Source organism: Panthera tigris, chromosome B1 (genome assembly GCF_018350195.1).
Source record: "Panthera tigris isolate Pti1 chromosome B1, P.tigris_Pti1_mat1.1, whole genome shotgun sequence".
Lineage (NCBI taxonomy): Eukaryota > Metazoa > Chordata > Mammalia > Carnivora > Felidae > Panthera > Panthera tigris.
The window spans coordinates 117,362,483-117,385,772 of NC_056663.1; the positions used below are offsets into that span (position 1 = coordinate 117,362,483).

At 36.6% G+C, this 23,290-nt stretch overlaps 1 protein-coding gene across 1 annotated transcript; it reads left to right on the plus strand.

Moving 5' to 3' along the window:
- The first annotated feature begins 525 nt into the window (after nt 1-525).
- Nucleotides 526-22,414, plus strand: CXXC4 (CXXC finger protein 4). Its single transcript, XM_015537030.2, has 2 exons — nt 526-1,637; nt 19,783-22,414. Exons 1-2 carry the CDS (start codon nt 558-560, stop codon nt 19,825-19,827), a joined length of 1,125 nt encoding a protein of 374 aa, XP_015392516.2. The 5' UTR covers nt 526-557; the 3' UTR covers nt 19,828-22,414.
- Nucleotides 22,415-23,290: the final 876 nt, after the last annotated feature.

Genomic DNA, 23,290 nt, shown 5'->3' on the forward strand with positions numbered 1-23,290 from the left:
GTCACCCCCGTCTTTCCTCTTTCCCTGGGTATCCTGGCTATTAATACATTTTCTCTGGAGGGTTATGAGAATAGGGGGGAGGAGCTGCGGTGTGCTGTGGGGTGGGAGGGAGTGGGTTGGGAGCGTGTGGGGGGGGGTGGGCGGGAATCGGGGGGTCACGTCTTGATGATTGTCATGCAAACGACCTGACGAAGAATGCGGGAGCTCTCAGTGTCTGCGGTGGGGTGGTGAGGGAGGCTGTTTATTTATTTTTAATCTTTTTCCTCGTGCAGCTCGTTGGAATGACTTTCTTTATTTTAGTTGTAACAGTTGGAGGATAATGCTAAGGAAGACGCTGCCTGGGAATTCACCGTCTGTGGAAATGCGCCCCAGAGAGGAATAAAGCAGTCCTCACCTTGCTCTCCCCATCCGGACCCACTTTCCCCTCCCGCCTCGGCCCCCACCCCGACACCACCATCACCCCCTTCCCTCCCCCCCACCTCCCCCCCTTTCCCACCCAGGTGTCGGACCAGGCGGTCCCCACTTCCACCCTGCACCCCTTCTTCCCCCCCTGCACCATGAACACCAATGTCTGCGTGGAGCCCGGGCCGAGCCCGGAGGCCCCGGGCTTGCCCAAGGAAAGCCACCTGCCCGAGGGGGCCCTGAACAGCCTTGTGGATTACAACTCGGAGATGGAGCGCTACCGCTCCTTTGCCACCTCCTTCTACAAGACCAACGGGGGCGCCTTCCCGCAGGCGGCCAAGATCGCGCGCATCACCACCCCCATCTTCCCCAGCAGCGCCGCCGCCGCCGCGGCCGCCGCGCGCATCGGCATGTCCCCCTGGAACTGCGACAACGCGGCCACCGCCGCCGCCGCCACCGCCATGCTCTGGGGCAGCGGCGGGGGCGGGGGCGGCGGCGGGGGCGGCGGCGGCGGCGGGGGCGGCGGGGGCGGTGGCGGGGGCGGCGGGGGCGGCAGGAAATCCTCCTCCGCCGCCGCCTCCTCCTCCGCCTCCTCCTCGGCAATCCTCCCCGCCGGCAGTGGCGGCGGTGGCGGCGGCGGCGGCGGCGGTGGCGGCGGCGGCGGCGGCGGCAGCAGGACCAGCATGCACCACCGAAACGACTCCCAGAGGCTGGGGAAAGCTGGCTGCCCGCCAGAGCCGTCGTTGCAAATGGCAAATACTAATTTCCTCTCCACCTTATCCCCTGAACACTGCAGACCTTTGGCGGGGGAATGCATGAACAAGCTCAAATGCGGCGCTGCTGAAGCAGAGATAATGAATCTCCCCGAGCGCGTGGGGACTTTTTCCGCTATCCCGGCTTTAGGGGGCATCTCATTACCTCCAGGGGTCATCGTCATGACAGCCCTTCACTCCCCCGCAGCAGCCTCAGCAGCCGTCACAGACAGTGCGTTTCAAATTGCCAATCTGGCAGACTGCCCGCAGAATCATTCCTCCTCCTCCTCGTCCTCCTCAGGGGGAGCTAGCGGAGCCAACCCGGCCAAGAAGAAGAGGAAAAGGTGTGGGGTCTGCGTGCCCTGCAAGAGGCTCATCAACTGTGGCGTCTGCAGCAGTTGCAGGAACCGCAAAACGGGACACCAGATCTGCAAATTTAGAAAATGTGAAGAGCTAAAGAAAAAACCTGGCACTTCACTAGAGGTCAGAGGAGATGATTTCTTGTTTCCCAGTCTCCCCCCTTCCCTCCTCACTCCCCTCTCTTCTCCCCTTCAGGGCTTCTTGTCTGGCTTGAAGATGCAGTACCCCTTTCCTGAAGCTTCCTTCAGGTTGTAAGATACAGTCGCAGGTGGTTGCGAGGGCACGGCCTCTCCACCACCCTCCCCAGCTGCACTTCGCGTGGAACTGGCCTCCAGATGGGGGGGGGGGGTGCGCCCCTCCTTTTTATCTGTGGTGGTAAACTAATGTAATTGGTTTAAAAAACTCAGAAGTTTCACATTCAGTATGGTCAAAAATGCCCCCTTGGCGGTTTCAAATGCCCCCCTCCCTCTTAGTATTAGTTTTAAAAGCATCTCTGGCCAAAGGATTGGACACTTCGCGTTTTACACACTTTTATAGGCTAAGGGAGACTTCTTAGTGGCCCAGTTATAACAGTGAGGGCACAGTTTGTGGCACAAAAGCCTATAGTTCCATTAAAACACAATCGAAGTGATCATTGAAGCTGAAATACATGGTTTCAAAAGGGTGTTCTACCCCCTTCTAGAATAGTTTTTTTTTTTTTCCTCTCCACCGTGATAAAAAACGTTTCTATTTTGCATTTTCTGCATATCTGGTGTTTTTTTGAGAAAGCAGAAATAATACGGAAAGCTGAACACCACCTGCAATTTTTAAGAAGGATGTGTCTAAGAATAATGGGACGAAATTAGTTCAGTTTGGGCAGGTGATGGTAATTCTATTTAAGAATTGTTTCACGTAGTTTCAGAAACAAATGATTCCAAAAAAATTTGGTTACCAAAGTATATTTCCTTTGGGTTCTGCATCTGACAAAGTAACCATTTTTGTGGTCACAAAATTGTTCTATACACCAAGCACAGTTTTGATTGATACCCTAGATGGTCAATAATAGTTTCTTTTTCCTATATGACCTTACAACAGGCATGTACTGATTACCACTAAAGTAATTGTTAAATTAGGCTTTTAATTATGTTAAATACAAGGAGTGATGTGTCTGGTGGAAGTTTCATATGGTAACTTGATCAAAACAAAAAGGGAAAAAATGTACAATCATAGGTAAATGGTTTTAGTGGAATGTTTAACAAAGAAATATGGAAAAGTAATCGTATTTAGTCCCTTGATAAAATTTGCAGAGTAGATGGCAGGATGTTCATATATACTTGAGAATGTAGATAGTGGATTTAGCATTTGGGAGTGTTCTATGGGTCAGATTATAGAGTGAGACTGGCTCTCACAAGTTATTATCAGAGGGCACTTGCACATTCTTTTTAAAAATTGCGAGCACTGCTTCAAGGAGTTTTCTCCATGAAGGAGAACCTCTTTAAAAGGTTAAAAGAGGAAAGTTAAAGAATTCTGTTGCAGGTTTGAACACATATAAGATACAGATTTTTTTTTAAGTTTTATTAATATACAAAGCAAATGGCACTTTGGGATTCCAGAAAAACCACAGTGTTGTATTGCTATCATTATTGATTGTGATCGGGTCCATCAAAATATTGCACTTACTCCTCTTTATAAGAGAATCCATCTCTTTGTCAAGAGTTTGACTTTACTTCAGAGTGGTTTACTACATTTCCTTTGGCAACGCTGCTTAAACAAAGATAATAGCAATTATAAAAATGCAGGTCTATCTATTTTCTTAGGTGGCAAAAACTAGTTTTTAGTTTTTGAATTGTGTTTTTCTGGATTAATTTATTGCAACTTACCTCTAGTCTCTAAGGCCTATGGGAATTAAAATTCAGTTCATGATAAAATTTCCTGTTAATGCCCAGTTGATAGGGACTAGATGGCTTTATTTTTCCTCTTTAACTATATAGTATGTAGCATAATAGATTTCATGTTGCAAGTAGGCTACACCTTCAGCTAGACCCATGGCCCAGCCTGCATCCCGATTTAGAGTATGCAGTGGGAAGGGCCACTGAATAATTCTGATTTACTTAGTAAATAACCGCTCTGAAGGAGCTTAATGTGGCTATCAATAGGTTTTCTGCACAAGTTTCTATGCTGATTTATCAGTCTAGACAAATTTCATAAATGTCCATTTTTTTTCTCATTTGGGTAGTTTTCCCACAGACTTGTTGTGATGTTTAAATTCCTTAGACATTTTGATCACAGATGATCCCATAGTACTACCTTTTCTTTTAAATCCACGTGCACAAAAGTTCTGTTGATCTTCAGAAAATGGGGTGTGGGTGAGAAGGGAAACAAATTTCAGTCTTCATAGAGCTCTCTGAAGATGTTTTCCTAACTACATACTCCTTCCTACAAGAAGGTCATGGTTCAAGGCTAAGATTGTTAGTGGAATGCTATTTGGCAGAAAGAAAAAGTTTGGGGGAGGGGTTTTGTTTTGTTTTTTAATTGGCTAAGACTCTATCTAGCTTATTTTAAAAAGGCAATGGCAGCCTTAAGCACATGTGTAACCACACAGTTATGGTTGTAGGAAACCAGCTGGATGCATGTCAGAGTGACAGGGTTTACATGACTGAACCAAAGCTGGAGCAGTGTTTGCTGGTGGGTGAAAAGTCCCCTGCTGACCTGCTTCCCTCTCTAATTTGGTTCCTGTTAAGTTATCATCATCTGTGGAGATGTTTTAGAGATTGGATAGACTCCCTGGCTGAGGATAATGATTTGGGGTTTCATTATGGGTATTACCTGTGGACTTCAGGTTTAAGTTCAGTAGCTAATATTTGTTGGCTTTAAATTATGGACACCAATTAATAATTGCATCATAATCATTAGTTTTATTCTTATTTATCATTTCAAACCTCATGAGTCCTTCTTTCCATTGACTTATTCTCCTCCCAAAGACTGGAGGCTTAATCAGATTTTCAGGGTGAGTAAATTGAAATTAAGACAGATTCACATGGATGTTTTGGGATTCTTGCCCACATTTTTTAAAGCCCCCTCTCTGGCATTCCTTTTAGAACAACCTAGCTTATTTTCACATTTTCCTGCTTCATCTCATGTTAAGAGCATCTTAATGCCTTGGAAATATGTTTATAAAATCACCCTCTTGATAATATTCCATAAGATAACAATGCACATAAAACAAATTTAGTTTTTCTGTGATACTGTGTATTTGCATAGAACACTGTTCATTTAGTCAATTCTGTATTAAAAAATTGTCACTAATTATTCAAAGCAGTTATTACAAATACTATATGCCCTTTTTGCAACAAAACTTACCTTTAAAACTTGCATCCTAAATGATCAATATTAAATTGAGAGATTTTAATAAACATGTGATTATGCATTATGATAATAAGTTACATAATAGCACTTTGTCTCATGGAAAGGTAATCAATCCTTCAGTTTTCAGATTCACAGTAGTTACATTTCTGATATGAAGATCTAACTTTTTAAAATATCTCAGCCTCATATGACTCAAGGGATAGAATCATCCCTTGGGCAACACCAGCCTCTTAGTCCCTGAACATTGTTCAGGTGACATGATTGATCTCTGTGGGACAGCATTAGAGACCACACAGATCTGGTTTCTCTCCCATTAGCTGATTTATGGAATTACATTAGTAAGCAGCACCTCAGGAGATTTCCCTGCCCCCACCCTTGGCTCTCAGCTCTAAGTTACACACTGGCATCACAAGCTGGAGAAGGGACTTGAAAAGAGTACCTTAGAGGGAAGAGACTGAGAAACTAGAAACTCAAGAAAAAGAACAATTTCAATCACTTTCTTCTCTTTTCTCTCATTAAAAAATTTATCTGCTGAATATACATGCCAACAATTTTGGTTGTGCTTCTCAGTAGTTTGGTGGAAAACATCCAAATATTGCCCCAAACTTGATAACTTGATTTTTTTGAGGAGTGTTTTAGGGGAGGAGGGACACGTTTCTTTATATATGCTATTAAGTTCTGAGAGCCCCAGCCACCCAAATGACAATTGTAGAATTCTGGACAAAGCATTGTCTGCAAGGGAGATGGTTCCTGTTTCCCAAAGAAATTCATTTGTAGACCATGTATAAAATAGGGTGTTCTTCACACTCAGCCTCTGTCTAGTTAAATAATTGACCATGTTAATAAGTTTTTGAAGTTTGGTGACTTTTAAATAAAAAATTTATAGGTAAATATGGATGTTTCCTATCTTAAAGTGAAACATCCACCAGTTTGTCATTTTATATCATAATTTAAAAATGAGTTCTCAATTTTTAGTTTCAAAAATCAAAAACATGCCAGTTTATAAAAGCGTAAATTTTTGTTTTACTCTCAAAATGCGAATATATAACTATCAAGGGAAAGAGGAAAGTTTTCAGTCAACTTAAACAAAATGATAGGATATTAACAGGTGTGTAATATAGAAATAATGTAGGAAAACAATCCTGAATTTCATAAGTGATAAGAAAAAAGTTCAGAAAAGTTTAACTTTGACTAAAGTCAACTAGATTTGTGGTCAAGTCATCATACTATAATACAAGTCCAGTGCAATTTTCCTTCTATCACTAGATTTAGTGCAAGGTGGTCCAAAGTTGTTTTTAAAAGGACCATACATTTTCAATAATTCCTAAATGAAAATAATACCCCCACCCATCCAAATATCATGAAACTTCTAAGCAATCTTTGGCATGGCAATTAGGAATAGTAAAATAAAAATAATTAAAATTCATATTTAAGGTATCCTGTAGGAATGTTTGGGTGAAATTCAACTGTCCTCAAACAAAATACAAACCAATAAGCAACCAGAAAGCCAATCAGACCAAATCAATAAAAACGACAACAAATTTTAGACTAACCCGATAAAAATATGGGACATTTTAAATAAGAATGAAGAGTGTATCTATTGATTAGGAAAATAAAAGTTACTTGATTCCTAAACTTTTTGATGAGCTGATTACAGAAACAGTGCTGTATATTTTGGTTAGCCTTAGTCAGCTGTTTTCCTGGGTGAATAGTTAGGAGTTTTGTATAGTCAGACTTACAGAATGATATTAACAGAGTAAATTAAAAAAAAATTGTCCACTAAAAATGGAAAGGAGTGCAAACAGGTGGGCATTTCATCCATATTTGCTCTAGTTTGCCAGGTTGGAGACTGATGATCTATATGGGAGTGACCCTGGAAACCCTGTAGGATATTCCTTCTGGATTCACAAGTAATATAAACTACTTGCGTAGGTCAAAATGTGTTTTTAAAAACTCTTTTGAAATAGTTGGTACTTAGAACTGTTCAAACTGTTCAGACTCAGTTGGTTAGATTGTCTGAATGCATAGTTCGTTTTTACCTGAAAACAATTCACCTTTTAATCTTGCTTTGAGAAAGCATAACAAAATGTCCTACTGTTCAATAAATTTCACAAGAGTGTATATGCTTCCATTTTTTACATGTTTTCTTAAATTATGCAAAACATTAAACTAATACATTCATTATGTAAAAATATCTAATCAAATTAGTAGGTTAAATTCAAGATTTAGTGAATGGCCCAAGTATATTGGATAAAGGACTCACATCTCTTTTAGTTTTCCTTTATTTTTAGATTAGTCATTAAAAGGCAAAAATGCACCCAAAATAATGGTAAACTCTTCCATTTTTATGTGGGATTTTCAGTCACCGATTAGAATGTAGATGATCTTGGTTGGGAACGTGGAACACTCGAGAAAATACCATCTTTTACAAACATTTGTTTTCAAGAATACTTTTTATTGTAATCAGTGTAAATTTTGAAGATTTTGCGTATGTGTAATTTTATTCCTTCACTTGCTTTGTGGTGCTTCTGTTCATTCTTGACATAGTTTTTCATCTGGCATTATGCTCTTGTCCTTATGAGTTTCAAAATATTTGGGGGAGCGGCACAAGGGTGGTCTATCTTTCAGTCGTATCTCGTTCCATCACATACAAACACCTGTCCTAAGATTGAATTATTCTGCACGTTAATCGACAAGCCTCCCTCCATTCAGCATCATATGTTTTCTGTTGTTTATTGAGTTATGTTGCACCATACTTCAGATGCGACAGCCATTTAATAATGTTGAAGACTTAGCTCTGCAGGGGCTAAAAGGATCCCAGCAGGCTTGTTAACTTCTACTCTAAAACATTATGAGAAGTTTTTTTTTTTTCCTCTGTGAAACTTCGGAGCTTTCCCTTAATTTGTTTTAACAGCCTAAGAATCTGAAGCCAGGTATGAGAGCGAGCCTGTTAAATTTGTCCTGTTTTTCCTTTTCTTAATATTTAATGCATTTATTTCACATTACATTACTTACTCTAAAGCAAATGGCAAAGCAAAAATTACTTTTTTAAGGAAGTAATATTCAAGATGTATTTCTTTGATATAAAACCAAATATAGATTATATTAGGAAAGTATACTACTAGTTTCTTGGCTTTTCATTTCTTTTATAATTAAAAATTATATTCGGGCCATGTGGCCACATTTAGATGATGTGTTATGGGAAGAGCCCATAGTATTGGGTAACTTACAGTTGAAATGTCAGGTACATCAGCATAACTTATCTGAACTTTATTTCCTCATCTATAGAATGGGGATAATAATACCCACTAAGTTACAACTTTTTGATATTATATGTAGGTTTGTATACTCTGCATACTGAAAGATGCTATGCAATTTCTCATTCCTATTTTAAAGTCGTCAATGAAAAGTAGAGAATAAGACAATTATGTTTACAGATAATTCAGTACACAGGCAGGCTACTTATAGTTTTCAGAAATTAAAGCCCAGATAAACTCTGTTGTAGCTTGTGTTTTCTGGATTTTTGCTTTAATCGTCCAGTTCTCCAAATAACTGGCTTGATTTCACTTGGAAAGAGATAAACCTGATAAACAAGTTTTCCTTGTTCTTGTATTGTCAAATGCCCAGGAAAACTGCACAACTCACCCAGTCAAGTCGGTCAATGTGATGAGCCAAATTAAACACATTAGTGTGCTTCCTCCTTCCTCACCAAAGGCACACCATTGCCATTAATTTCTCTAACTTTTAATGGGGGCGGAGGGTGGGGGAGAGTGTATGTGTGTTTCCCTTTAATTCAATACCTTCGTTTGGTTACTCTTTTCTTTATTTGACAGACATGGGGAGTTATTCTAAATGTGAATTAGTTTAAGAAAATCATTGTGAAAAGAAATGGTTAAATGCTTGTGAATTCTAGTTGGAGAACATATTTAATAAATATTGGAAAATTTTACTTACTTTTGTTTTGAAAGATAGGTGTGTGGGGGGAGTAAAACAGGTAGATATACATTCTGAGATAAAAAGTAACTATGAAGAACTTTCCTTTTTCTTCTTAATAAAGAGAGACTATTTGTGAGGTAAAGAAAGTTAGTGAGCGATAATAGAGAAGGCTGATGGTTTTCTGGGAGAAAATAGTGATAAACCCTAAGACAGGTGAGATACTAACCCAGAAAGCACTAAAAACCAAGTAGAAAGGAATATTCAAGTCAGGATGCAATGTAGTATCTAGAAGGAACTTTGTCAAGGTAGGATATGGATGTCTGCTTTGCTTCAGCAGTTACAGAAGTTTTGCAAAGAATGGAAACTATAAAATGAGGGAATATAATATTTTTATGACTTCACTCAATACATTTGGTTTGGGAGTCAGAGCTAAAGCTCAAGTTCAGTGGAGTGGCAGCTGAATCAGAGACAAGGAAAACAGATTGTGTTATAGCTGATGTTATTATTTTTACTTATGTCTTTGAAACATTTGGTAGAATAATTCCAAAGTGTAGCTAAAAGAGAATGCTTCCAAGATGGGTGGAAAATGGTGTCCCATTTGGATCTCCTCTGCATCTAAATTCATACTTTAGAGGACATTCTTGAGAACGTGAAGAAGTGTCAAATTGGTGAAAACTCTGCTGAAAGTGCAGTTTCCTGGTCAGAAATTAAACACACACACACCTGGATGACTGATAGAATCAAAAGGATAATGATCTAAGAGGATGAGAGGGGAAAAGGGTATATGTTTATACACCACCAAGACTTATGGCATTTCTGTATATTTCAGCAATTCTGGCAAATTCCAGAGAAGGTATATTTTCTTCAAAACCTTACAGAGTGAAAAAAAGTGGAATACATTTTAAAAGAAAGATAGACTATGTACATTTAATTCATTTAATTGTGCAGAAAGGATGATTGCGAGTGTTGGTGAATTGGTGGTAGAAAAATAACTGTGCTGGTGAAAGATTTGTCTATGGGAAATGTTCTTGTGTGTAGGTAAGATGAGACCAGTGATGGTTTTGGTGGAGTCAAGAATAAGGGAAAGAGCTAAAATTCTCAGTTGTATATAGATGGATGAAAATTGAAAAGATCTGCTAGTAAGCATTAAATATTTCGTGTGCTCTAATTTTCATCCATGAAAAACAAAATAGAGAACATTGGCCTTTTCAGTCCCCAAAGAAATATAGATCTTTTGTGTAAGTCTGCTGTAGAGAATTAAATTCTTTATGAAGTGGGGTGGTTTTTGGATTTTCCTCATGTGATTCTCTTCACATGAATATGTTATTTGTGTGGCGTAGAGCTGTGTTTTTCAAACTGCAGGTGACAGAACATTAGTGGTCCATGTGTTGGCTTACCACAAGGATTTTTAGAAAGTAGAACAGAACAGAGTGGAACATAAAATATATGAGTGCAGCACATATAGTAAGAGTACATATTGTTAAACTTCTGTTTCAGTTTGTATGTATACATAAATGTATGTGTATGCATGTACTAGGCTGCTATGTAAAATGTATCTCTAAGTGTTGGTTGCAGTCAAAAAAATTTGAAAAACACTAGTTTAGTGGCAGCAACAACACTATTGAACAAGTCTGTAGTGAGGAAAGAAATTATATTTGTAAATGGAACAATGTTAACAAGATAAAGAGTAAAATTTAAATGTCTTTCTTAAATAGTGTGTCTTTACTTCTCCTAGGCAGGTCTGTGCCTATGCTGTATAATCCTGAATACATGGTATGTTACTGAGCACATAGAAAACCCCTGATAAATTCAATTCAATTTAACAAATCTTCAGGTAGGAACTCTTATTTTCTAAGGTTTGTGGTAAGTGCTGTGGATGTATACATACATATATGTTCATACACACACACACACACACACACACACACACACACAGTTGCTTAAGGACCTTAAATTTTCTTTATTTCTACCTTTTACAATACCCATCGAAATCCCTAACTCTACATCTTAGTCAGCCCTCCATCTAAGATACTTAATTTCCTACTTCATTCTCAACTCTCAATCCAAGAAATGGACACATTTAAAATGATATAATTGAATTAAGATGATATAATTGCTCTGGAAGCAATCTCGTACCTATTTATAAGCCTTGGGATTCCTTGATTCATCCTTGGCTTAGTTCTTCCCCAGATTTAAATAAGAAATACAAATTGCTGTTTATGATCTCTGCTTGGTTACCTCACGTGATTATGTGATGAAGTATTAAGTTTTCTTTAGTATTCTAGAATTTGTCAAGGAATAAGAAAACAAAAAGAATACTTGCCTTGAACATTTGAACATACTGAGAATCTACAGTATGACTTGTTATTTCAAGTATATTTAACAGAGTACTGGAAACTCTTGTTTGACCTGAATAAAAAAGAAGTAAAGGAAGAAAAGGAGGGAGGGAGGGAGGAAGGGCAGGGAGAGTGTAGTGTTACAGATTAAAGGGAAATCAGAAAGGAGCATATTGGTAGAAAGGATTGTCATGCTCAAGGTCATCTTCTTGAGTCTGGTTTAAAGAAGAGATTGGTAGAAATAGTTAATGTCTTAAAATTTCTGGAAAGATGCCGTAAGTCTGAGCTTAGACCCTCTAGAACCCCTCAGCATTGTTTCTTTTCATTTACCATAATGAAAAAAGTAGTTTCACAGAAACTAGGTTTTGTTTAGTGTTGTGTTTTTTTTTTTCCTTTTAATTTCTCTTTAAGATTAATTAACTCAGGTCTACTGTTAGAAATGTAGCAAAGCCAAGGTGAAAAAACTAATGCTCAAAATGAAAAATAGTGTTTCGGGAGACAGAGGCCATCCTCTATCTATAAACAACTCATTTTTCAAAAATAACTGTAGTTTTTTGTGGCTATACAGAGAACTTCCTGGAAAATACAGAATATACATGTAAAAAAGACTCCAGAAAAGTGGCAGAAAGAATATTAATCACTACATCTTATAAATTCTATGCTTAAAAAAAGAGTTAGGCTTATTAATATACTCTGCTGGTTAGTTACCTTTGTGAAGGTGGCTATGTTTGCACAAAGATGGGGCAAAAGATATTCATAGAAAAAGAAGTAATATATGGAAACTCTCTGAGGAGAAATTTCAATCTAAACATTTGAGGACTTGCTCTAGCCCAAGATTTGCTGATATTATGGTAGTGTAGAATGCTTAAGACTATATATCCTCTTAATGAGGGAAATTAACCAAAATGTATTTCTAAAGAGCTAGATAAACATGTAATAACTTGATAAAGTTAAATTATAATAGTTACTGACTATATGGCATTTAATTTTGTTATTTAAAAAGAAAAAAGGAGAGAGACCAAAAACTGCATGTTATTCTCAGAAATATGGTTTTAACCAAGGACATTATTTTGATGATAACATCTTTATGACCAAAACATTTGGAACTGACTCTAAATTCCTCTAAGTAATTCATGGACCTTAAAACATTCTCTGTTTTTGGGCTGGGTCTATAGAAGTGGTTGGTATTTTGTCATAGAGGATTCCAAACCAGATGCAGTCCAGTGACCACATCCAAGATGCTAAGGAATTTAGCCTAGTGAGAAAAAATTTTATTAAAGTTATTTTCACTTTTTATATAATACAGAAAAAAAATTTCTCAAATTCTCAGATCTATAATAATTCAAAGATAAGCACTGTAATTATAGAGGTTTGGTGTTTGGTGTAACTATTGTGTTTCATTTGAATACATGTTAGAGACTATCCAAATCATAGCTTTGGTAGTTTTGAAAAGTCACCTCTTCATATTTTTTAATGTGGCTTCCTATTTCCTCCCATTTTACAAGAATATTTCCACAGTTCACTGTCTACTTTAAAATTAATCAACATCTTCAAAATGGTCCAACAACTTGATCAAGAAAAGAATGATGGTCATTTTTCAATAGCTGATCAGCAATGATCTTACCTAAAGGTATCATTGCATGAAACAGGATTAGTAGAGTGACTCTGAGGGGACATAGAATTATCTAACTTTTGTCTCTGCCAGATAGGTAGGTAGGTAGGTAGGTAGATAGATTAAGATTCATTTATCATATAACCACATGTATTTGTATATATATTCATAAGTGAAATCTAAGCATATGGAACATATAAGTAGAATTAATTCTAATCATTTTTATAGTATTGATGTTATTAATCTAATTTTTGCTTTTTACTCTGTTTTACATTTAGTTTCCTTTCACACTCCCTCTAAGAACTTTTAACATAGGGTTAAAAATACTGTATATAATTGTTTTTCAGAAACACCTTTTTAATTTGTGGACTGTTGAAATTTTTTTTTCTTTCTGCGTACCATCCCATTACAGTTTATTTTTATATGTCCAAGAACATTTTCATCACTAAACAACTCATTTATAACACAATAAACTTACTTATTTTTTAGAAAGATGTGACTTGAAGTGTTTTTACCAAAATCAGTTGAAATATAATCCTACATAGCATTATCAAGAGACTTGCTTAAATACAGTAGTTGCATTAAATACTAGGACCAAAAGTGGGCGCCTTTTTTGTCACTTTGGGACCCATGTCCAAGTCATGGCGTTCAGCTGTTACTTTCCTTCCTACCAACCCACTCCTATTCTTTAGACACACATTCTCCTTTAGGCAGTTATTTTCCTAACGGGCTCTACCACCACATTGATGTGACTTTAGCATCTGTATTACATACTATAACAACTCAGCTTTCCATCTACAAAGGTTAGCTAGGTTTGTCTTGTAAAACGTCATGCTGTCATAGTCTAAAACCATCACAGTGGTGATGGTGAGGGTGGTGGTGTTCGTGTAGGAGGAGGCGGAAGAGGAAGAACTGTCAATATTGGCAAAGCAGGAGGAGTGGTAGGAGCAATGGCCCGCAGAGAATGGATACTAATGAAAAAACCATTGCGAGTTCTCCACCATTAATCAGAGAAATCCTGGCCATAAACGTCAATTTGAAAACCAAAAAAGTTGAGTTCTCCTTATAATCATATTTAAGGCCTCCAAAAAAGTGGGTCATAAAACATATCCAGTTACTCATTTGGTTCTCTCTTTCATTTAGAAAGGGGTCTAGTATTCCAGTTAATGGTAATACTGATAAATATTTTTAGTTGACATCTGGATAATGGCCAAAATAAAATGTGAGTATAATATATATATTATACAGTTATATGATAAATGAATCTGAATTATGAGGAAAGTTAGTCTGATGCATATCACATATGTGATATATATATATATACACACATATATATATCATGCATATATCACAAATAGATATCGTACATATATCACACATATGATATATATCACATAGTATATAAGGCATATATATTACAATAGAACAGAAAAAGAAAGGTGTAATCTAAAAAGTAGAAGCTATACTTATATTAATTTATATATTTTAATTGAGGTATTGTTAACAAATAAAGTTGTTTATGATTGCAATAACAGTAAGTTGTTAGACTGTGAGATTATCATATATCACAAAATAATTGTTCTCTCAGATTTACTGACCTATGCTATACTTGTGCTTGCTAAAAGTTCTAGCAAAGCTAGTGGGTTACTGGTCTATGATTTCTACAATATATTAATTATAAATAGGATATAGAAAAATATTTCTGCTAAAAAATTTTTGGTATGTCTCTAACATTTTCTAGGTATTATTTTAGATCATAATTATTAATTTTATCGATGTACTGTGTGTATTCCCATCCACAATATTGTATATAGAATAAAATTTTCCCTTCTCCAAGTAGGTTTTGAAATTTTGTCAGTAAAAGAAATTGAGAACCTATATAACTTGATGTTTTAGCATTCTTTGTGAACCAAATCAGAGAAAAAAAATGTAGTTTTCTTCACCATCAGGAATGCTTTTCCTTTTCTTAACGCAAAATACTCTAAAGTTTTGAAGTTTCATATGAAGCCGAAACAAAATATAATCAAATATCTAAAGGCAAACATTGGTACCTACTATTATCTTTTGTCATACTTGCATACTTTCTATTGCAAAATTTCAGTGATTCATTAAGGTGTCAAGTTCTTATGTGACAAGGTGAGCCAAATGCTGTGAGGTGTTCCCAGTTTCAAGGTCTTAGATGCTTGGAGTCTAAGAAACTTATAGGGGATTCTTCACAGGAAAACTATTTCAGCAGAGTTTAAAAGAGGCTGTATTGGCTAACTGCAGTTCTAAATTGCTTTGCTTTTGGTTGGAAAAAGTATACTTCACATCATTATATGAGAATCGAAAAATGATCGGATGATTTCCATTTCTTTAATTAATAATAAATGGGAAAACTAGAAATAATTTTCTGATTAGTAGAAGAATAACAGTCGCCCAAAACACTCCAGGTTGGAAATCATTGTATTAGAAGCATCCTGTTGTTTCACAGTAGAATTCCGAAGACCCAGGTGAATCACTGAGATTTTTGGATTCAAACGTATATGAATAAATATTAGAAAGATATATTTAACTTTAGTTACAGAATTTTCAAATGTCGTAAGTATTATCTCAATTTATAGCCTTATGCATTCTGAAGTAAATTTCAACATCAAGTTGCCTTTAATTTGCCCTTTGAAAGTTCATGTCTAGCTTTATTAAAATGATGAGTATTGTTTAGTGCTGTACTTTATATATTGTAAAAAAGGTATAGATATCCCATTTTCAGCTTTCAGGAGGTGAATTTTTTTAGACTTGCCATATTTTATTTTTTTTCATTTTAAACTTTTATTTTAGAGAGAGAGAGAGGGAGAGCAAATGGAGAGGGGCAGAGAGAGAGGGAGAGAGAGAGAGAGAGAGAGAGGGAATCTTAAGCAGGCTCTGTGCTCAGAGGGGGGCCCGCAGTGGGGCTCAATCCCATGACCCTGGAATCACAGCCCTTGGATCATAACCTGAGCTGAAATCAAGTCAGACGCTCAACCGACTGAGCCACCCAGCCACCTCTGGACTTGCCATATTTTAAACAAAAGTGTGTAGATGCAGGCTCAACCTGAAGATGTCACAGTTCACGTGACTGCTCAACAGGCACAAAAAAAGAAAAAAATACTCAAATTCTAAGGTGGCGGCTTTTGGTAGTTTTGTGTATTTTAGGTTGTTTAATTTATGTCTTCATTGCTGATTTAACAGAACTTAAATAATACCATTGCCGGAGACAGATTGATAATTTTTTGTATTCATTTTTTAATGTCAGTGTAAACTGTACTTGGGTTTGGGTTATATCATTCTTTTATTCAAGAAAGTATCATTGCTTTTTAAAGTTATTTAGGAGGGAAACAGAAGCCAGCCCTTTAAGCTCATTAGTTTAAGTTCTTTGGTATGTGGCTCTGGCTTTCATAGGGATGAATTCTCTGGAACACCATGCTTTACAGCAATACCGGAAGGAGAACTGAGGGCTGCAGGTTTCTCCACAGTCCTCCTGGGAGCAGGCTGTTTTTTGTCAGTGTTTGCACCTGCAGGAGCAGCGAAGGCTGTCTTAAACAATGCTGATCAACTCAATTCTATTCTTTACCTCTCCACCCCCTTCTCTTCCTGGGGAATCTGGCTTTCCTGTCACTCAGGATAATGATTTCCTGCAAGCATCACTGAGATCCAGAAAGTCACTGTAATCTCATCAAGAGTGTGATTCCCCAGCTGGGACTCTTGAATTTATATAACCCCGAAGGTAGCTAGGCAGGGTGCTTAGTCCCTCATTGGTGTGTTGAATCCACACAACATTTGAAATAAAAGTCCTCTTACAAAGATGACCTCATTCATTGGCAGGATTAGAGAAGACATGTCCCCAAATTAGTACAGACTTAATCAAAAATATATAATTTAAACAATATTTTATGTATGAAAACAAACAGTGTTGCCTTACCCATCTTGGCAGAAAAGAACTCAGTCCAGATATAAAGTAAATTTCCACTGAACCAATACAAATCAGGCAGGAGATTGGGCATACATTTTCTGCTTTGTGTGACCTATGGGGGACACTAAGGAGTTTTATTACTTTTTTAATCCTGAAATAACATTTAGAGGAACCTCACTTCAAGCTTCTGGTGAATGCCTTGATAATTTGTTCTAATTAACGCACCATTGGTTTTCCTGTTTTCTCACACATTTTAGGTGATTTCCCAACAAATCATTTTAGGCTTCATGACCTCATAAATCTTCATATAAGGGAGAAATCGTTTTTAAAAGATGCCCCCCTGCTAATCTTCACCTTTACCCTACAGCGGTGGATGGTCTGTACCTTAGGTGTGGAGATATGTACTGGTCTCAATGTATGCATAATAATACACACACATCCCAGTGCTATTATTTTGTGACAAGATGCATTAGTAAAGAAAACCAGCTCTCTGTTTTTCTCATATTTGCATTATCTAATTAATTTTTAGTGGTAAAAAGCATTGAGAAATGATTATCTTTCTCCTCACAATAATGACCTTTGATCTCAGGTGGCATTTTATAAAGCTTGCCTTTTCTAAATATTGCAAATAAAACTGAGTAATGGAAAAGGGCACAGGAAGAGCAAAGAGCTGGAAAAGAGACTTCAAAATATATCTAAGACATAAGGAGTTCACCTCATTTAAAAAATGTACTCCATACATTTTTCTGTTTATCTTCATAAACATATATGTTTATCAAGATACAAGATTATCTAAGTATATACTTACAGTCTTGTTTCCAGTTGGCATCTGAGAGTAAATTGGCATCTCTATGTCATATTCTATACATGTAAATGTGAATATATATGAATATATATGCACATGTTTATTTTTCATATGTGAATCTGTAATTGCATGGATATGTTTGGATCTAACTTATCTTGTTAAAAATGACTACATTTATATAAGTATGCATACTTATATAAAATTTATTCTTAGTTGGCATCAGGCAGCAAGCTTAGCATCTGGTATAAACGTCTAAGTTTTCATTTACTGCTTGTGTGTGTGTGTGTGTGTGTGTGTGTGTGTGTAAAGCATGAATATTAGAATGAATATGTTGTTTTTTATGAGTTCATATAGTTCCTTTAACAGTGATTAAATAAATGTAATGAGCATATATAATTATATTTATCATTCAAAAGTTAATTTTGGAAAGTAGGAAAGGAGTTTTTCTTATCAACCAAATCAAATGATGGAGATTCCTGTATGCATAGCGAGCTGGAGAGAAGAAAACATTACACCATGAGGAGTAAGGATTAAAATATTAATAAGTACTAGTTATGTGGGAATAATAGACTTCCTTATTTGCATTTTTAAAGAATACTTCACAAGTTAAATACTTTTGTATACAAACTTGTACTTTGGGTACAAACTTGCATTAGAATCAGTTTGGGGCACCTGTCTGGTAGAGCACGGGACTCTTAATCTCAGGGTCGTGAGTTTGAGCCTCACATTGAGAGTAGAGTTTATTTTAAAAAATAATCAGGGCGCCTGGATGGCTTAGTTGGTTAAGCCTCCAACTCTTGATTTTAGGGCATGATCTCTTGGTTCGTGAGATCGAGCCCCACTTTGGACTCTGTGTTGACAACGCGGAGCCTGCACAGGATTTTCTGTCTCCCTCTTTCTCTGACCCTCCCCTGCTCACTCTCTATCTCTCTCTCTTTCAAAATAAATAAACATTTAAAAAATAAAAATAATAACTAAAGAATCATTAGTTTGTTCTTACATATTCATCTTCAAATTTATTGTGTTGACTGCAGGGACAAGTTTTTCAAAACTCTTTCTAGTACAAATAGTGAAAAGTGGCTTTGCTTTCCAAAATGGTTATTTTTTTCATTTACATTTCAGTGGACATCTTAATTAATACACTCGTATTTTTAGATGACATTAACACAATAGGACTGTGTCAACAAAATAAGTCAAATGTGAGACAGTAAATCAAAGCTAGTTTCAATTATTAAGGAGTACTTACAGTAGAATTTTTCATGTATACTCTGAAACATGAAGTTCAAGTGCTATTAACACTGTCTTAAGATGTGTTTACAAGAAGTCCGTGTGTGTGTGTGCGTTCTGTACCTACTCAATAATTTGGTAACATTCAACATGTCAATTTATATACTTAATTATCCTAGCAGCTACCTTATATTCTACACAGGCTTGTTGGACTGGTCTAAGGAATAGTACCAGCTCTCTTTCATTAGCCCCTACAGGAAAATTTACTCTTAGCTTATTGTTTCTTATGTACTTTCAATATGTTCTCATGTGGTTCTGTTTTTTAAAGAAGAGTATAGTATAATGAATTACTGTAATGTTAATATATGGAAGAAAATTCAATCCTATACCGTTTTTCTGACAAAAAAAAATCCCACAGTGACTTTAACCTTTTTGTTAAAAGAATTGCTCATACTTTTGGTGCTAACTTATTACTCCTTTGAAAAACGATAGTATTTTTATGGTATAAAAGTTATGCTCCATTGAGTATCATTGGCTAGTGTAAGTTTGTTTCATACATATGACCTTAATTTGTTGAAAATGCAGACTTTAAAATAGTGGTACATAGTTGTTAAATGATAGAAGTAACATCGATGTAATATTTGTTGTTGTCCTGTTATAAAAGAAATTCCCCAGAATAAAGAAACTACTTCACTGAATTCTCTAAGCAGCAACCTTACATAGAGGTGCATAGGTACACAGCAGATACAGACTTTCTGGCTGGACTTCCTACTATTGATTAACAGCTTCAACCTTCCCATTTATTCTGATGGTTATCCATGTTCTAGGCTGTGTTTCTGGTATTTTTTAGACTAATGTGTTTTAATCATTATATTCAGTAAATTATCATTAATTTCAATATTCTAATTTTTGTAATGTTCTAAGATTGAGCATTTCTTTTTTATTAAATGTTGAAATATACAAGTCATTATGTTGTGTATTGCTGACTAAAAATATTGCTGAAGTGTAAAGGAGAAAAATCTAATTTTATATTGGCATAGAAAAAAAGCTTAACTTGTTTTCTTGCTCTTTTTTTATAGAGAACACCTGTTCCCAGCGCTGAAGCATTCCGATGGTTCTTTTAAAGCAGTAGTATATCTTATTTTCAAGGCATTTGGAAGTGAAGGGCAAACTAATGTCTTGTTTTAAGAAACTGCTTAGTCCACCACTGAAGAAAATATCCAGATATTATTTTCATTTTATGTATAGGGGTTTCTTCAAAACAAAACAAAACAAAGAAAAAGAAAAAAGACATATAAAAATAATCTGGGAGTTTGGGGAATTGGCCAGTCTATTTACTTTCAATACACTGATTCTTTCTTTGATGTAATTTAGCTATACTAGTGAAGTTGTTGTCTATTTTGAAAGTGGCTGTAAAAAAATAAGTTTGGGTAAACCCCTGCTGTAAAATCATGTATCTTTGCAAAGTACATATCTATACTTCATTTTCAAATATATGTGTTTCGGTACTGTAAACTGTACAGATAGCAGCTTGTATTTTGTGTGTTTAGACACAAGGAGACAATCATGTCTGAGCATCTATGGAGATTAACAGTTTGTACACAACAGTATGGTTCTGCGAGTTAAATCTGGAGCAATAAATTTTAGCTTTAACTATTTTTTGCCAGTTGTTTCTAGAAGCAGCAACAGCAGTGGCATGTTTTGCCATGCATCTTTCCGTAGAGACTTGATGCCAAGTTTTGCAAGACTAAAAGATGATGATGCATCCAGCAATGACCTTCAGTTGTATTGTTATAAGAGGGGGAAGATGTTATGAAAGTTTCAATTAATCTTTTGAGCACTATATTAGAGTAGTGGTTATGCACTTGCATTGCTTACAAACGAGCTGTACAGAAGGGTATACCTCCCAAATACTTAGTGTAGTTGACTTGTCTTGGGTTGCACTGTAAGGCGGAGTACTCACAGTAGTTGGAACATGCAGCATCAGTTGTATAACTTTTTTTTTAAATCAGTGTTTTCTAGGATACAGAGAAAAGTATCATATCTTAGGGGAGAAATTCATGATTGATTTTTTTTCTCAGCCCAGCATGGGGTATATGTATTTTTTGTTTGTTTAAATTTTGCTCTCTCTCTCTCTCTCTCTCTCTCTTTTTCTTTTGGTAGGAAAAAGAAACTTTTGATAAAATGTATCCAAATGTTTTAATTCCATGTATGAAGTGAAATGGGTAGTTTGTTTTAAAACTTGACTACGTAAAGACCTCCTGCATTGAGACATGGCTAGGTATATTTTTAAGTTAAAAAAATTAAACACATTTATAGAAGTGAGGCTTTTAAATCTCTTTTTATCTCCTTTTCTCATAGCCTCCCAGTTGGACCACTGGCCTTCCCCTAGGCCCTCAGTGGAATGTTCCATTGCTCCTATTCCCGTTTTTTGTCACTTGATGCTTTCATTCCTGAGAAGGCAGGGCCACATTCTGTGGAGTTCCATAAATGCAAACAGCCCCAAACACAAAGAAGCTAATGTTTCATAGGATCTGTGCTACCTTTTCACGTAGGATTCGGTTTTCTTAAGGCAGTCAAGGTTCCTAAGTCTGTCCCAGGAGGACAGATACGTTACTTGTGATGACATGATACCTGGGGAGTTTATTTCATTTCTGTTTCTTGCCAGATTATAAAGTCTATTCTCATCTTTAGGAATAAAATAGAGTTTAGTGAAAATACATGGAGGATCGAAGTTGCCATGTTACTGTAACTTTTGTTCTTTATCCACTAGCCAGCTACTTCAGCCTATAACATCCACTAGCCTGCTGAAAAATGTTAGCAAGATGGATCACACAGAGGAGAATAACCTGAGAAGAGAAAGGGTGATGAAAAGGACTGTAAAGTTTTAGAAAGACTAGCCGATTAATAATTTTAAGAGGCTAGTTGTAGTTGTGAATGGGAAGTAATATCACAGGAGATTTTAAAAAACACAGAAGGAGCACTTCCTCATCAGAGCATGGGTGGGAGGGGTGGAGAAGTCACCTGCAAATGCCAGTGTGAAAAACAAGTGACTAAACCTGCCTAGAATATGAACGCAAGGTCTCCACTTATGGTTGAATGGCCTTTTTAAGGAAATTTTATTATATATTACACCTATCCATGTTTAAAGAAGAAAACTAAATAATCACAAGCTAAAATGTGCTTAAAATGTATGTTAATTTTGAGATAGCTTTCTGCTTGATGTATATTCCTTTGAGGGTTTCTAGTTAGAATTTCTGTTTCTGCTGTGGGACCAATGAGAACTATAGGAGTTCTTTCTTGTCCACTTTTATTTGATTTTACTTACTTTTAAACCAATTTGCTAAATAATTACAAGTAAGTGAAAACTTACTTCCACACTTGAATGGTAAGTTTGCCTTGCTATTTGGAAAACGACGATTATTACTATAGGATTGAAGCAAACGTCCGTTCGGGCTGTATCAGGCATACAATAACGGATAAAGATCGCACAGCAATGTACTGAGAGTCTAAAATACATGCTAGTATTGCATGTCTCGATGTGTTTTTGTTTGTTTTCTTAAAGAACTAATGAATCTGTATATTGTAAAATGTGGTGTTTTACATGTCAAATCAATTTTTTAATGAAAAAATGTTGATTATGGAAATGGAGAAGTGCAGCTTTTCTTTAATTCTCTTACATGTTTTTGTTCTCGATATTGTTCTTTTACGTCATCCATTTTTTTATGATTTTGGTAAAACTCTATTTATATAATGTAGGGTGCATAAACGTTCTCGTTGGTGATGTCGAAGAAAGATGTTACTCTTCCAGCCTCCCTCTGGTTCTCTTCCCTGTAAGTCCATATACTGAGAACTTGTAAAGGATGTCATTATAACCCTAAGGGAACTATTTAAAGGTTTACATTTTTCATGATTCTAAAATACCCAATGACATGTAACTTTTGAAAATTCCTTGCTGTATGCTTCATATTCAGTACCAAGAAAATTCAGAACATGGCAATCAGAATATAGATCATGGCGGACTATACAACTTAAAAATTGCATATCGGATAAGTCCAATTAAAATTTTGTAAGAGAGATCTACATACACAGATGTCTTACCTTCCCTACGAAGTAAGGAGATAAGAAGACGCACATACCGTAAGCATTTGGGGAGAGCTGGAAAATACGTAGGATGTTGGTACATAGTACAGTGAAGTGTTTTCCTTGTCAGCTGTCACTCGGCACCCTAAACATCCCAAGAGCATCATCATGCAAACTTCCCTCTTTCCAGGCCTTCAGACCAAAGTGGCATTCTGATGGATTTTGCCTGTCAGTTCCCAAGTGGAGGCATAGTTACAAATCAGAAATGTGTCCATCTTTAGGAGAGAAAACAGTGATAGTCTTCCTCCAGTGTAAGAGTATTTAAGAGCATCTCGTGGTTGCTTAATCCCCAGTAGCCAACTTCCTTCTATACACATTCACAGGGAACAAGACATGGTGGGCTTCCTATGAACTCCTATTAAGCAATCACTACAGAAAGGAATATCCCCTTCCTTTCATTTAGAACCCCTGGCATGTAAGTTGTACAATTAATACTAAAGCTTA

Excerpts from the sequence above, each read along its gene's own strand:
- CXXC4 (XM_015537030.2), top strand. The coding sequence starts at position 558 with ATGAACACCAATGTCTGCGTGGAGCCCGGGCCGAGCCCGGAGGCCCCG. Across the intron at positions 1,638-19,782 it reads AACCTGGCACTTCACTAGAG|AGAACACCTGTTCCCAGCGC; the intron begins GTCAGAGGAGAT and ends CTTTTTTTATAG.